The 13,367-nt window shown below is 39.2% G+C and overlaps 1 protein-coding gene across 2 annotated transcripts in view; it reads left to right on the forward strand.

Moving 5' to 3' along the window:
* CFAP70 (cilia and flagella associated protein 70) overlaps positions 1–13,367 on the forward strand; it is a gene marked incomplete at both ends in the record, with an annotated part of 128,665 nt that overhangs the window by 45,767 nt on the left and 69,531 nt on the right. For both annotated transcript variants that reach the window (XM_080694070.1, XM_080694069.1), the window contains 2 exons: positions 12,194–12,364; positions 12,524–12,604. In XM_080694070.1, the coding sequence (XP_080550196.1) occupies positions 12,194–12,364; positions 12,524–12,604 (252 nt within the window). The remainder of the gene's footprint in view (positions 1–12,193; positions 12,365–12,523; positions 12,605–13,367) is intronic.

A 13,367-nucleotide genomic window follows, 5' to 3' on the forward strand; every position in this document is an offset into this window, starting at 1 on the left:
CTTTACATTTCTTTCTTTCTTTTCTTTTTCTTTTTCTTTTTTTTTTGTGCGGGGGGAGTACTAGGGATTGAAACCAGAAACATTCTACTTTTGAGCTACCCCAGCTCTAGTTGTATTTTTTTATAAACAGGTTCCCACTAAGTTGCAGAGGGCCTCACTAAGTTGCTGAAGCTGGCCTAGAACCTGTGATCCTCCTGTTTCAGCCTCCCAAATACTGGGATTACAAGCATGGGCCACCACGCCCAGCTTTCTTTTTCATATCTGATTTTAGTGATTTGGGTAAATTCTCTCTCTTTTGGTTAGGTTGGCTAGAGATTTAGCGATCATGTTTATCTTTTCAGGAAACTAGCTTTTTAGCCAGGCGTGGTGGCATACACTTGTAATCCCAGTACTTGGGAGGCTGAGACAGGAGAATCATACAGGTTCAAAACCAGCCTCAGCTACTTAGTGAGGCTCTCAGCAACTTAGTGAGACCCTGTTTCCAAATAAAATATAAAATAGGTCGGGGGTTTAGACCAGAGGTAGAATGCCCCTGGGTTCATCCCCAATACTGCAAAAATTAAGAAAGAAAAAAAAGAAGTCTACCTTTCTGATCTTCTTTTATTCTCTATTTCACTGATTTCTGAACTGTTTTAAATTATTTCCTGCCCTTTACTAGCTTTGTGATTAGTCTGTTTATTTGGTGACTTTGTGTGTGTGTGTGTGTGTGTGTGTGTGTGATGTTCTCTCTCTCTCTCTCTTTTTTTTTTTTTGGTGGTAGTAGGGGTGAAACCCAGAGGCCTTCTACCTCCGAGCTATACTCCCACTCCCAGACCTATTTTTTTTATATATATTTTATTTGGAAACAGGGTCTCACTAAGTTGCTAGAGCCTCACTAAGTAGCTGAGGCTGGCTTCGAACCTGTGCAATCCTCCTGTCTCAGCCTCCCAAGCGCGGGGATTACAAGCGTGTGCCACCACGGCCAGCTTCTTTCTTTCTTTTTTTTTTTTTTTTTATTTGCAGTACTGGGGATGGAGCCCATGGCATTCTACTTCTGAGCTACACCCCCAGCCCTACTTTTTATTCTTTATTTTGAAACAGGGCCTCACTGAGTTTCAGAGGGTCTCACTAAGTAGCTGAGGTTATTCTCGAACTGGGGTCCTACTGTCTGAGCCTCCCAAATGCTGGGATTACAGGCGTTCCCCACCATGCCTGGCTCTTCTATTTTCATTTAATTCTAGGAATTTTTTTTATTTCTGTCTTTATTTCTTCCATGATTCAATTCTCATTCAAAAGTATATCATTCATTCTCCATGTATTTATGTAGTTCCTTTGTGTCTTACTACTGGATTTCTACTTTCACTCCATTATAATCTGAAAAGATACAAGGAATTATATTACCTTTTTTAAAATTTGTTGATACTTGCTTTGTGGTAAAAAATATGGTTCATTGTGGAAAAGCTCCTATTAGCAGCTGAGAAGAATGTGTATTCAGCTGTTGTTGGATGGAATATTCTGTATATGTCTATTAGGTTCATTAGGTTTATAGTGTTCTGTCAGTCTGAAGAGCATTTACTGATCTTTTGTCTGGAAGATTGATCTAGTGGTGTAAAAGGTTTGTTGAAATATTCCAGTATTATTTTTGAGGGGTCTCCTGGAGTCTTAATGTCTCTAAAAGTTTGTTTTTGTTTACTATTATTATATCTTCTTGTTAGATTGTTTCTTTTATGGGACCTGCTTTTTCTCATTCTAATAAGTTTAAAGTCTACTTTGTCAGATATGAGAGTTGCTACCCCTGCTTGTTTTCAGTCTCAATTTGCATGGGGTATTTTTTTTCATCCTTTTTTATCTTTAGTTTATGAATATCTTTAGGCAAAGATATTATCATTTTTAATTTTGGATAAATTGATATAATACTAGATGTCAACCACTAAGCCAAGCATGGGAAAGAGGGATGGGGAGAGAGTGGGGTGGGGATCGGGTGGGGGCTGACTGGGCGATGTGTGCATATATGTCTACAAGAGTTTGTATTCCACTATGATGTATGAATACAGTGCACCAATAAAAAATATATATTAAAAAATAAAAAATAAAAAATAAAAAAATAAAAATAAAATAAAAATTTAAAAAATGATAATCTCACATAACAGTTTCATTTGTCTGATACCAAGCTTTTGATAACTTAAAGATAACATTTCAATATTTCTTTTTGCTTTCTTTCTTACCAGAGAATATATTTTTTTCTTTTTTTTTAGGTGAAACTATCATATATTTATATATTTATTTTTCAGAAAAAAATCTATCCTAATATAGAATATGGACTCTAGATACCCAAAACGATCTCGAAAAAGAACAAAGCTAGAAGATATATATTTTCTGATTTCAAGCCATATAAAGCTACAATAATTGAAACAGTGTAGTACTGTTCTAAAGGCAGATATATAAACCATTGGAGTTAAATAAAAGCCTAGAGCTAAATTCTTCCCTATATTGTCAAGTTATTTCTGACAAGGTTTCCACGAACATTTGGTGGTAGAAATAATAATCTTTAAACTAAATATTGTTGAAAAATAATAATTACATGGAAAAGAATAAAATTGGACCCTTACCTAATCCCATATACAAATATTAACTCAAAATAGATAAAAGACCTAAATATAAATCTTAAGACTATAAACTTTTAGGAGAAAATCTGGGTCATAAAACCTCACAACATTGAAATTGGCAGTGATTTCTTGGATATGATTTCAATGGCACAGGCAACAGAAGAGTATACAAATGCCCTAAAAAATAAAAAAATATTGTATATCCAAAGACAATGTAAACAGAGTTAAAAGTTACTAATAGAATGGGATAAAATATTTCCAAATGCTATATCTGAAGGTATATTAATATTCCAACTAGAAATCCTAAAAATTAACAACAATCAAAGCAAACAATACAATTTAGAGATAGGTAAAAGACTAACATAAATAATGAATCTCCACAGATGACCAATCTTAATTGTCTGTTGGATGGAAAATCTTGTTTCTCTGGTTCTGGTGTGTGTTACCTATTTCTTCTTTGTAGTTAATCTCTTTGAGTATTTTCTCTAGTGCTGGTTTTGAAGACATAAATTCCTTCAGTTTCTGTTTGTCATGGAAGTTTCTTATTTCTCCATCTAATTTGATAGAAAGTTTTGCTGGGTAGGAAATTTTTGGCTGGAAGTTGTTTTCTTTCAGAGTTTGGAATATGTTACTCCAAGCCCTTCTGGCTCTCATGACTTGGTTTGGGAAGTCTGGAGTGATTCTAATTGGTTTGCCTCTGAATGTCACTTGGTCCTTTGTTTTTGTTGCTTTTAAGATTCTCTGCTTGGCTTCCACATTGGTCATTTTGACAATGATGTGGCGTGGGGATCCTCTTCTCCGATCCTGTCTAAAGGGAGTTCTATAAGTTTCCTGTACCTGTGTATCGACCTCTTGCTCTATGTTTGGAAAATTTTCTGCTATTACTTCCTTGAAGAGATTATTGATCCCTTTGGTTTCACCTTCTTTTCCCTCCTCTATTCCAATTATTCTTAGGTTAGCTCTCTTAAAACTGACCCATATTTCTTCAATGTCAGATTCCTGCTGTCGGATATTTTTTTCTAGATTAGAAACTATGCGTTCATTTTTGGATTGATCATCTTCTAAGAGCAAGATTCTATTCTCCATGTGGTCTAATCGGTTGTTTGTACTTTGAATTGAGGCCTTTATTTCATTAATTGCATCCTTTATCTCTTTTTCGCTCTCTCTGAATTCTTTTTGAAAACACCTCTATTATTTCTACAGTTATTTTCCTGATTTGATATTCTAGAAATCTTTGATTTTCTGTTTTATCAGGTTCTGATGTTGTGGGGTTGTGGGCATTCATTGCTCCAGTGTTATTCCTCTTTCCCATGATTTCGGAAGTTTGTGCCTTCTCTGGGTTCTTCCCTTGGGTCACTATGACTTCACTTAAGGTGCTCTGGATCTCGAGTCTGTGGTATCTCAGACCCCACTACTCCTTTACTGGGTTGTATCACAGAGTCTGAGACCCAGGGAGTTGATAGAGGCTGCTTTAGACTATGGGGGGGGGTGCCCGGTTGGGCATTCTCCTATGGTGTGATATCTCTTCCACCGCCACTCCCCCACTGGGTCAAGTCCCTGGGAGTGCAGTATTGGGATTCTCCTCTGGGGCCACAATTTGACTCATTGTTGTTGAGTACGCAGATGGAGCTGTAGTGCACTAGGTGAATTCGCTGCTGCCGCCGCCAGTGGCAATATGGTGCCGCTGCCATGCCCTCGGCCGTGAGGCTGGCATATTTCTTCTCTGGTTTTGAGCTCCGCTCTGAGTCCCTCAGCTCGCTGTCTGCCACTTCTCTCTGGAGCCTGGTGGTCTGTTGAGTGCGTCGGTCTGTAGCTGTAGCCATCTGGTGAACTCGCCGCTGCCACCGGCATTAAGGCGCTGCTGCCGCATCCTCGAGCGTGAGGCCAGCGTATCTCCTCTGTGGCTCTGAGCTCCGTTCTGAGTCCCCCTCCTCTCTGGAGCCTGGTGATTTTTTTGTTTCTCTGGTGATGGTGTTTTCTGGCTATGAAAGGCGCTGATTTTGTGGTAATGGAGATTGGTTGTTAGTGGGGCTCTTAAGCCCTGCTTTTCTCGGTCGCCATCTTCCTGGAAGTGTGGATTTAGTATTTTTTCTTGTCCTCTAAGTTAGTCATTTTGATTATTATGTTACATGAAGTTCTTTGGTCTTGTCTTACTGTGGTTTTGAATGTCTCCTATACATGGATATTCATCTCATTTTCTATATTTGGAAAATTCTCTGATATTATTTCTCTGAAGAGGTTTCTCATTTCCATGATTTTTGCTTTTAGACCTTCTTCCATGCCAGTTATCCATAAATTAAGTCATTTTTATTGTCACATTTCTTGAATATTCTGGTTATGTTGATGTATTATCTTCTCTATATTATTGACTATATGGTCAGTTTTTAATAACTCATCTAAGAGTGAAACTATCTTCCAGTGGTGGTTTCTATTGAAGACTTTATTTCACTTATTATCTCCTTTCCACTCAGGACCTCCTTCTAATTCTTATTTACAACCTCAGTTTCTTGTTGATATATTCTTTTATACCTTGTATATTTTCCCTGATTTCATTTGTAGCCTGTTGATCCTACTGAAAATCAAAATTCTGAATTTGCCTGCTGGCATTTTGGGTCTCTGTATCAGTGATCGCTAATGTTGTGGAGTTGTGGAAGTTTACTGTTTTCTTGTTCACCTCATTTTCATGATTTTTAGGTTTGCATCTCTGTTGTGTTGGCATCCTTTCCCTCGTTGTGTGGGGATTCCTATGTCTATTTATTGTCCTCTGCTGAGGGTACATTGCCTCAACAAATCTGTTTCATATAATTAGAATTTTGAGTTAGACTCTCAGAACCTCTTTAATAGGATATGATACTTCGCTGGAGGCAAACAGCAGGCTCTCACTGTATATAGGACTTTGTGCTCTCTGGCCCAAAGTCAGTAGGGCCAGAGATTACAATGTTTCAGAGCTGGGACCCAACTGGCTGACCTTTAATGCCCAAGGGATAACATCACTTTTCGGATGTTTATGATCACTTGGAACCCTGTGAACTTCTAGCTGTTGGCCACTATGATTGTAAGCCCATGCTCAGCAGGGCCAGAGAATGCCCGTCGCCTGGCTGGATTAGCTTTAATGCCCCAGGGACACCACTGCTGCTCTGCTGATTGTGATCACCTGAAATACTGTCAGCCACTGGCCTCCTTGCTCAACAGGCTTAAACTCTGCTGGTTGAGACCCAGCTTGTGGCTTTGCTGTCTGAGTTAAATTACCCCAGGGACACTGCTGCTGCTCTGCCAGCTGTGATTGTGTGAAACCCTGCTGGCCTCTGGCCTCCCTGCTCACAGGCCCATACTTTGCCAGGGTAGTTTGTACCATTCTGAGCCGGGGGCAGGAGTGCTGAGTTATTTAGCTCCAAGGACACCACTGCTCCTCTGGCAGCTGCAATTATGTAAAACTGCCAGCTGCCTTGCCAGCCTTGGTATTTCTGTGGCCAATACAAGAGTTTGTATCATCAGAACCTGTGGCATGGTTGGCTGAGTTATTTTGCCCCAAAGACACACTGCTGATGTTCTAGTGATTGCTGGAGGTCCCATAGGAGTGGGGCCATCTGCTGACACTAGGACCCACCCTATCATTCCAAGGGACTGTCTGCTAATTCATAATTCTGCTGTGGCTGACTGAAGGCCCCACCTCTGCAGGAATGAGCTGCAGACTCACAGACTCCATGAGTTTGGTCATTGTGACGTGAGTCCCTGCAGCAATGCAAGCTCTTGTTGGGACAGTTTGTAAACTTAATCTTGATGAACTTTGTTGTAGCTGCTCTGATCCCTGAAGGAGGAATCTAGTTTCTCTGTCCCTATGAATTCATCTGTAGCCACAGGAGTGCACCTGGGTAGTTTGTCTGGGTAGTCTGGAGGTTTATGGTGGTCTTCCTGGGGCCGATTGTAGTCACTGGGGTCCAGGCAGAAAGGGCAGGTAATTTCTTGGTCCAGATGAGTTTAGCTGCGGCTGTAGGAGTTTGCTGGTTGTTTGGCAGGGCCTTTTGGAGAGTGGTGGTCTTGAAGTATTTCAGGATGAAGAGAAGAGTGTGATTGCTTTTTCCTGTTAGTTCTCTGCAATCGCTGGCTCTATAGGATTTCGCTTCTTCTTTATTGGACTTGTCTCTGAGAGCCGCTGGGTTCTGGCAGTCGCCAGGTCTCCTCTGGGACTGTGGTGGTGGCCTCTGCCTCTGCTCTCCACTCACAAGAAGACATGTGGAGCTCTTTTCAGTCCTCTGCTCTTTATGCTTCTTCTGATTCGACCATGTTTCGACTATCTTTCTCCTGTTAGTTCTGGCTGCTTTTCTTTTCTTGCCAAGAAGCAGTCTTCCTGCTGGTTGAGTTCTGAGTCTCAGAGCAACTGAAGTGCACTGCTTCCCTCTATTCCTCTATCTTTCATCCAAGACCCTGTTTTATTTTTTGTGTGTAATAATTTTAACTTGTATTTATTGGATTGAGAGTGGTTCTAAATATATCTTAAGTAAAAAATTTCTTTTTTTTGTGTGTGGTACTGGGGGCAGAACCCAGGGGCTTTACTACCTTCAGGCTATACTCCCAGACCTATTTTATATTTTATTTGGAAACAGGGTCTCACTAGGTTGCTGAGAGCCTCACTAAGTAGCTGAAGCTGGCTTTAAACCTGTGGGATCCTCCTGTTTCAGCCTCCTAAGCACTGGGATTACAAGCATGCGCCATGCTGGGCCTAAGTAAAAAATTTCTAAAGTGGTTATCGAAATAATATACTGGCCTAGTGAAATTTTGATGATTGCTAGGCAGTCAATGAAAGAACAAATTATTTTTATTTTTAAAAATTATTTTACTTGGCCGGGTGTGGATTAAGGAAATTCAAAGAGTCTCCGGAATTCAGGATAAGCATAGAAACTCACAATATATTCATTACAGTCAAACTGATGAAAGAGAAAGAAAAAATTCTAAATGCAATAGTAAAAAAAAAAATAATAATAATCTGCTCACCATCAGGCATGGTGGCACACACTTGTAATCCTAGCATTTAGGAACCTGAGATAGGAGAATCGCTGTTCGAGGACAGCCTCAGCTAGTTTGTGAGGCCCTTTGCTACTCAGTGAGACCCTGTTTCAAAATAAAGAATAAAAAAGCCAGGCGTGGTGGTACACGCTTGTAATCCCTGCACTTGGGAGGCAGAGACAGGAGGATCGTGCAGGTTGGAAGCCAGCTGCGCTGGCTTAAGAGACCCTGTTTCCAAATAAAAAAGTATACAAAATAGGTCTGGGAGTGTAGCCTGGAGGTAGAAGGGCTTCCAGGAACCCCAGTGCCACCAAAATAAATAAATAAATAAAAAATAAAAAAAATAAAAAAATAAAGAATAAAAAATAGGGCTGGGGGTGTAGCTCGGAAGTAGAATGCCCCTGGGTTCCATCCTAATACTGCAAAAAAGAAAGGAAGAAAAAGAAAGAAAGAAAGAAAGAAAGAAAGAAAGAAAGAAAGAAAGAATGAAAGAAAGAAAGAAAGGAAAGAAGGAGAGAAAGAAAGAAAGGAAAATAACTCACCACTTTCAAAAGAGAGTCAGTATGGATAACAGCTAATTTTTTATTTGAAACCATGAAGGCCAGGAGGCAGTAGAATAACATGATGTTCTGAATGGAAAAAATAAAAAAAAACAAATCACCTGAAAACAAAGGCAAAATAAAGACATGTCCAGATAAATGCTATTTGTTTGTAGCAAACTTGCCTTTATAAAAAACAGTACATTTTTCAGCTTAAAAGGAAATGACATGAGTTGCTAACCTGAATCCACGAAGAGAAATGGGGATGAGAAATGGTTAAAAATAAGTGTACATAAAATTTAGAAATATATTTTTCTAATTTTCCTTCTTTCTTTTTTGTGGCACTGAGGATTGAACCCAGGAGCATTCTACCTCTGAGTTACATCCCCAGCCCTATTTTATTTTTATTTAGAAACAGGGTCTTGCTAAGCCTAAACCAACCAATAACAACCAAAGAAATAGAAATGGCAATAAAAATTCTTCCACCAAAGAAAAGCCCAGGCCCAGATGGGTTCCCAGCTGAATTCTACAAAACCTTCAGTGAACAACTAATACCAATACTTCATAACATGTTCCGGGAAATTGAAAGAGATGGAACTCTTCCAAATTCCTTCTATGAGGCCAGTATCACATTAATCCCCAAACCAAATAAAGATACCTCAAGAAAGGAAAACTACAGACCAATATCCTTAATGAACATAGATGCAAAAATTCTAAACAAAATACTAGCTATACGCATTCAAAACTATATCAAGAGAATAATACACCATGACCAAGTCGGTTTCATCCCAGAAAAACAAGGCTGGTTCAACATACGCAAATCAATACATGTTATTCACCACATAAATAGAACCAAGAACAAAAACCACATCATCATAGCAATAGATGCTGAAAAAGCATTCGACAAAATCCAACACCCATTTATGTTAAAAACACTGCAAAAAATTGGGATAGAAGGAAAGTACTTCAACATCATCAAGGCAATATACTGCAAACCCAAAGCCAACATTATACTGAATGGGGAAAAACTGCAAGAATTCCCGCTACAGTCAGGAACAAGACAAGGATGCCCACTATCACCACTCCTTTTCAATATAGTTCTTGAGACTCTTGCTGCAGCAATCAGACAAGAGAAGGAAATCAAAGGAATCCACATAGGAAGAGAGGAAGTAAAATTATCCTTATTCGCAAATGACATGATCTTTTATCTGGAAGACCCAAAGAACTCAACCAAAAGACTTCTGGACCTGATTGACAAATTCAGCAAAGTCGCAGGTTACAAAATCAACCTAAAGAAATCAGTGGCCTTTCTTTATGCCAACAACGAATCCACAATGAAAGAAACAAAAACAACAATTCCATTCACTATAACCTCAAAACCAATAAAATACCTAGGAATAAACCTAACCCAAGATGTAAAAGACCTCTACAACAAAAATTATAAAACATTAAAGAAAGAAATAGAAGAAGACCTTGGAAGATGGAAAGATCTCCCGTGCTCATGGATAGGCAGAATAAATATCATCAAAATGGCCATTCTGCCAAAACTGATCTATAGGTTCAATGCAATTCCCATTAAAATATCAGTGACATTCTTCAGAGACCTAGAAAAATCAATCATGAACTTCATATGGAGAAGGAAAAGACCTAGAATAGCCAAAGCAATTCTCAATAACAAGAAACACGCAGGAGGCATTACAATCCCAGACTTCAAACTATACTATAGAGCAATAGTAGTAAAAACAGCATGGTACTGGCACAAAAACAGATATACTGACCAGTGGATTAGAATAGAAGATACAGAAACAAACCCACACATCTTTAGTCAATTAATCTTTGACAAAGGGGCCAAACACATACGCTGGAGAAAAGACAGCCTTTTCAACAAGTGGTGCTGGGAGAACTGGCTATCCATTTGTAAAAAGATGAATCTAAACCCCTATATCTCACCTAACACAGGAATCAACTCAAGATGGATCAAAGACTTAGAAATTAGACCTGAGACTGTGAAGTTAGTAGAGGAGAACATAGGTTCAACACTACAACATATTGGCACAGGCAGTAACTTTCTCAACAAAACCTCCAAAGCTCAGGAAATTAAAGCAAGAATAAACAAGTGGGATAACATCAAACTAAAAAGTTTCTTCTCATCAAAGGAAACTATCAATAACCTAAAGAGGAAGCCTACAGAATGGGAAAGGATCTTTACCAGCCACCATTCTGATAGGGGGCTAATATCCAGAATATACAAAGAGCTCAAAAGACTTTACACTAGCAAAACAAACAACCTAATCAAGAAATGGGCAAATGAACTAAATAGACACTTCACAAAAGAAGAGATACAAAGGGCTAATAGATACATGAAAAGAGGTTCTTCATCACTGGCCATCAGGGAGATGCAAATCAAAACTACACTGAGAATCCATCTAACCCCAGTCAGAGTAGCAAGCATAAAGAAATCAAACAACAACAAATGCTGGCGAGGATGTGGGGAAAGAGGAACTCTTTTACACTGTTGGTGGGAGTGCAAACTAGTTCAGCCACTATGGAGATCTGTGTGGAGATTCCTAAGAAAGGTGGGAATAGATCCACCATATGATCCAGCTATACCACTCCTGGGTATCTTTCCAAAGGGGTTGAATTCAGAGAACTACAGCAACATATGCATACCTATGTTCATAGCAGCACAATTTGTAATAGCCAAAATATGGAACCAACCCAGATCACCATCAACAGATGAATGGATAGCAAAACTGTGGGAAATACACACAACGGAATTCTATTCAGCCATAAAGAAGAACAAAATTATATCATTTGCAAGAAGATGGAAAGCCCTGGAGAGCATCATGTTAAGTGAGATCAGCCAAGCACAGAAGGAGAAGATACACATGTTTCCTCTAATATGCCCACACTAGAAAACACAAAGGATACCAGTGGGACTCCAGATATTAGAGGGGAAATACTAGCTAAGTTTTATTTATTTATTTATTTATTTTTATTTATTTATTTATTTATTTATTTTTGGTGGTACTGGGGTTCCTGGAAGCCCTTCTACCTCTGGGCTACACTCCCAGACCTATTTTTATATTTTTATTTAGAAACAGGGTCTCCTAAGCCAGCGCGTGCGGCTGGCTTCGAACCTGCGCGATCCTCCTGTCTCCGCCTCCCAAGTGCAGGGATTACAAGCGTGCGCCACCACGCCCGGCTACTAGCTAAGTTTTAATGGAAAAGATAGGAGAGGAGAAAGGCCGATCTTGATTAATGAGGGTCTACACCTGAACATGTGTAAAATTATGAATAAGACATGGTTAACCTGGACAACCATTGGGAAAGGGGGGAAGAGAAAACGGGGGCGGGGGGGATAGGGCACCAAATATAGTGTAAATGTATACTATTTATGTTCAATAAAAAATTGTTAAAAAAAAAAGAAACAGGGTCTTGCTAAGTTGATGAGCGTCTCACTACTTGCTGAGACTATCCTCCTATCTGTGGTATCCTATCTCAGCCTCACAAGTACTAGAACTACAGGTATACACCACTTCATTTCAAATGTGCCTTCGCATTTATTCATTTTTATTCTTCTTTCAAAGACATTATTGGATAAAGCATTAGTTATATTGTTGGACTTATATCATGTATAGATTTAATTTATGATAGTAGCATTAAAAGGGAAGATAGAATATAGCTATAGATAAGAATAAAGTTTCTATATTTTACCAGTATTAATGTAAAATAGAATGTAATTAGTTAGGATGCATTTTACCTTTTTTTTTCCTTTTTTTGGTACTCATGATTGAACCCAGGGACATTCTACCTGCGATCTACACTTACAGCCCTTTTTATTTTTTATTTTGAAACAGAGTCTCACTGAGTTGCTGAGGGTCTTGCTAAATTGCCAAGCCTGGCCTTGAACCTGCAGTCCTCCTGTCTCAGCCTCCCAAGCACTGGGATTACACGAACATGTTACTGCTCCTGGCTGCATTGTTAGCATTTTCTAGAACACTAAATGATGCTTTAAGTTTGTTTCACTTGTCTATGAATCATTGCATTTTTCTTTCTTTTCAGACCAAATGGTTGTTCAGTTTATTCCGGGATACTGGCCATCATTTAATTCTGAATAATAAAATAGGAGGAATTAATTCTCCATTGTCTAAACCACTTATTTCTAAGAATATGAAAGAAGATAAAACAGCAAAAGAAAAAAATACAGATGGAAAGCCTAAGCCTGGGGACGTGGTAGGTTCTTGAGAAGGTGACTTTATCTGTTTCTTACTTGCCCAAAGGCTTGCACTTCTTCCTCATTTTGTATTTTAATGCAACCTAATGGTCATTGTTTCTGCCATTATGAAGGCCATGTGAACATTCATTTTCTGAGGTGTGTTCCTTTTCTTTCAGCAAGCACCTAGCATAAAATCTCAAAGCTCAGACACTCCTTTGGAAGGTGAGCCTCCTCTGAGCCACAATTCGGAAGGACAGGTAATTGCATAGTTTTGGAAATTAAGTTTTAAATTAATCAGACCTTTTCTGATCAAAACAGCCATAGAGGAAAGTGCGCAGGCAGAATATCTGAGTTACCCCTCTCTATTTGCCCATGACTTAGTTATGACCTTGGGCAAATAGCTTTATCCTGTTGAGACTATAAAATGAGTTGGTACCAGAGTGACTTTAAGGTCCTTTTGGGCATTCGAGTTTTATTTCTTTTATTAATTCTACTGTGTTAAGCTCTATGAAGATTCAAACTGCATCAGGCACAGCATGTGTTCACCTACCTTGTGACGCTCAGCCATTGGGTGGGAGACACAGACTGATACATAATGAGCTGCTATGTCATTTTGTTGAGCGATGACAGAGATACAAGTAGAAATTCTGCATGGGCTCAGAGGGGACAGAGATTAATATTTGTTGAGGTGGGGTAGTCTCCGGGAAGGCTTCACTAGGGAAGTGATGTCCTCACTAAACAGCAATACCTAAAGAGAGCGCTGCCAGATGAAAATGGGGGGAGAAGCATTTCACACCAGGGAACAGCTCGAGTCAAGCACAGCGGAATTCACAAGAGCAGAATTTAAGGCACAAGAATTAATTCAGTGTCTGGGAGAAATAAATGAAAAGAAGAAGGTGGTGAAGAAAAGTGAGAAGAGCCAAAAGCAGAAACATTATAAAAAAAAATTTGAGTTTAGCTAGGTATGGTGGCACACCCCTGCAATCCCAGTACTTGGGAAGCTGAAACAGGAAGATTGCA

Source organism: Muscardinus avellanarius, assembly GCF_963383645.1.
Source record: "Muscardinus avellanarius genome assembly, chromosome: 4".
Classification (NCBI taxonomy): domain Eukaryota; kingdom Metazoa; phylum Chordata; class Mammalia; order Rodentia; family Gliridae; genus Muscardinus; species Muscardinus avellanarius.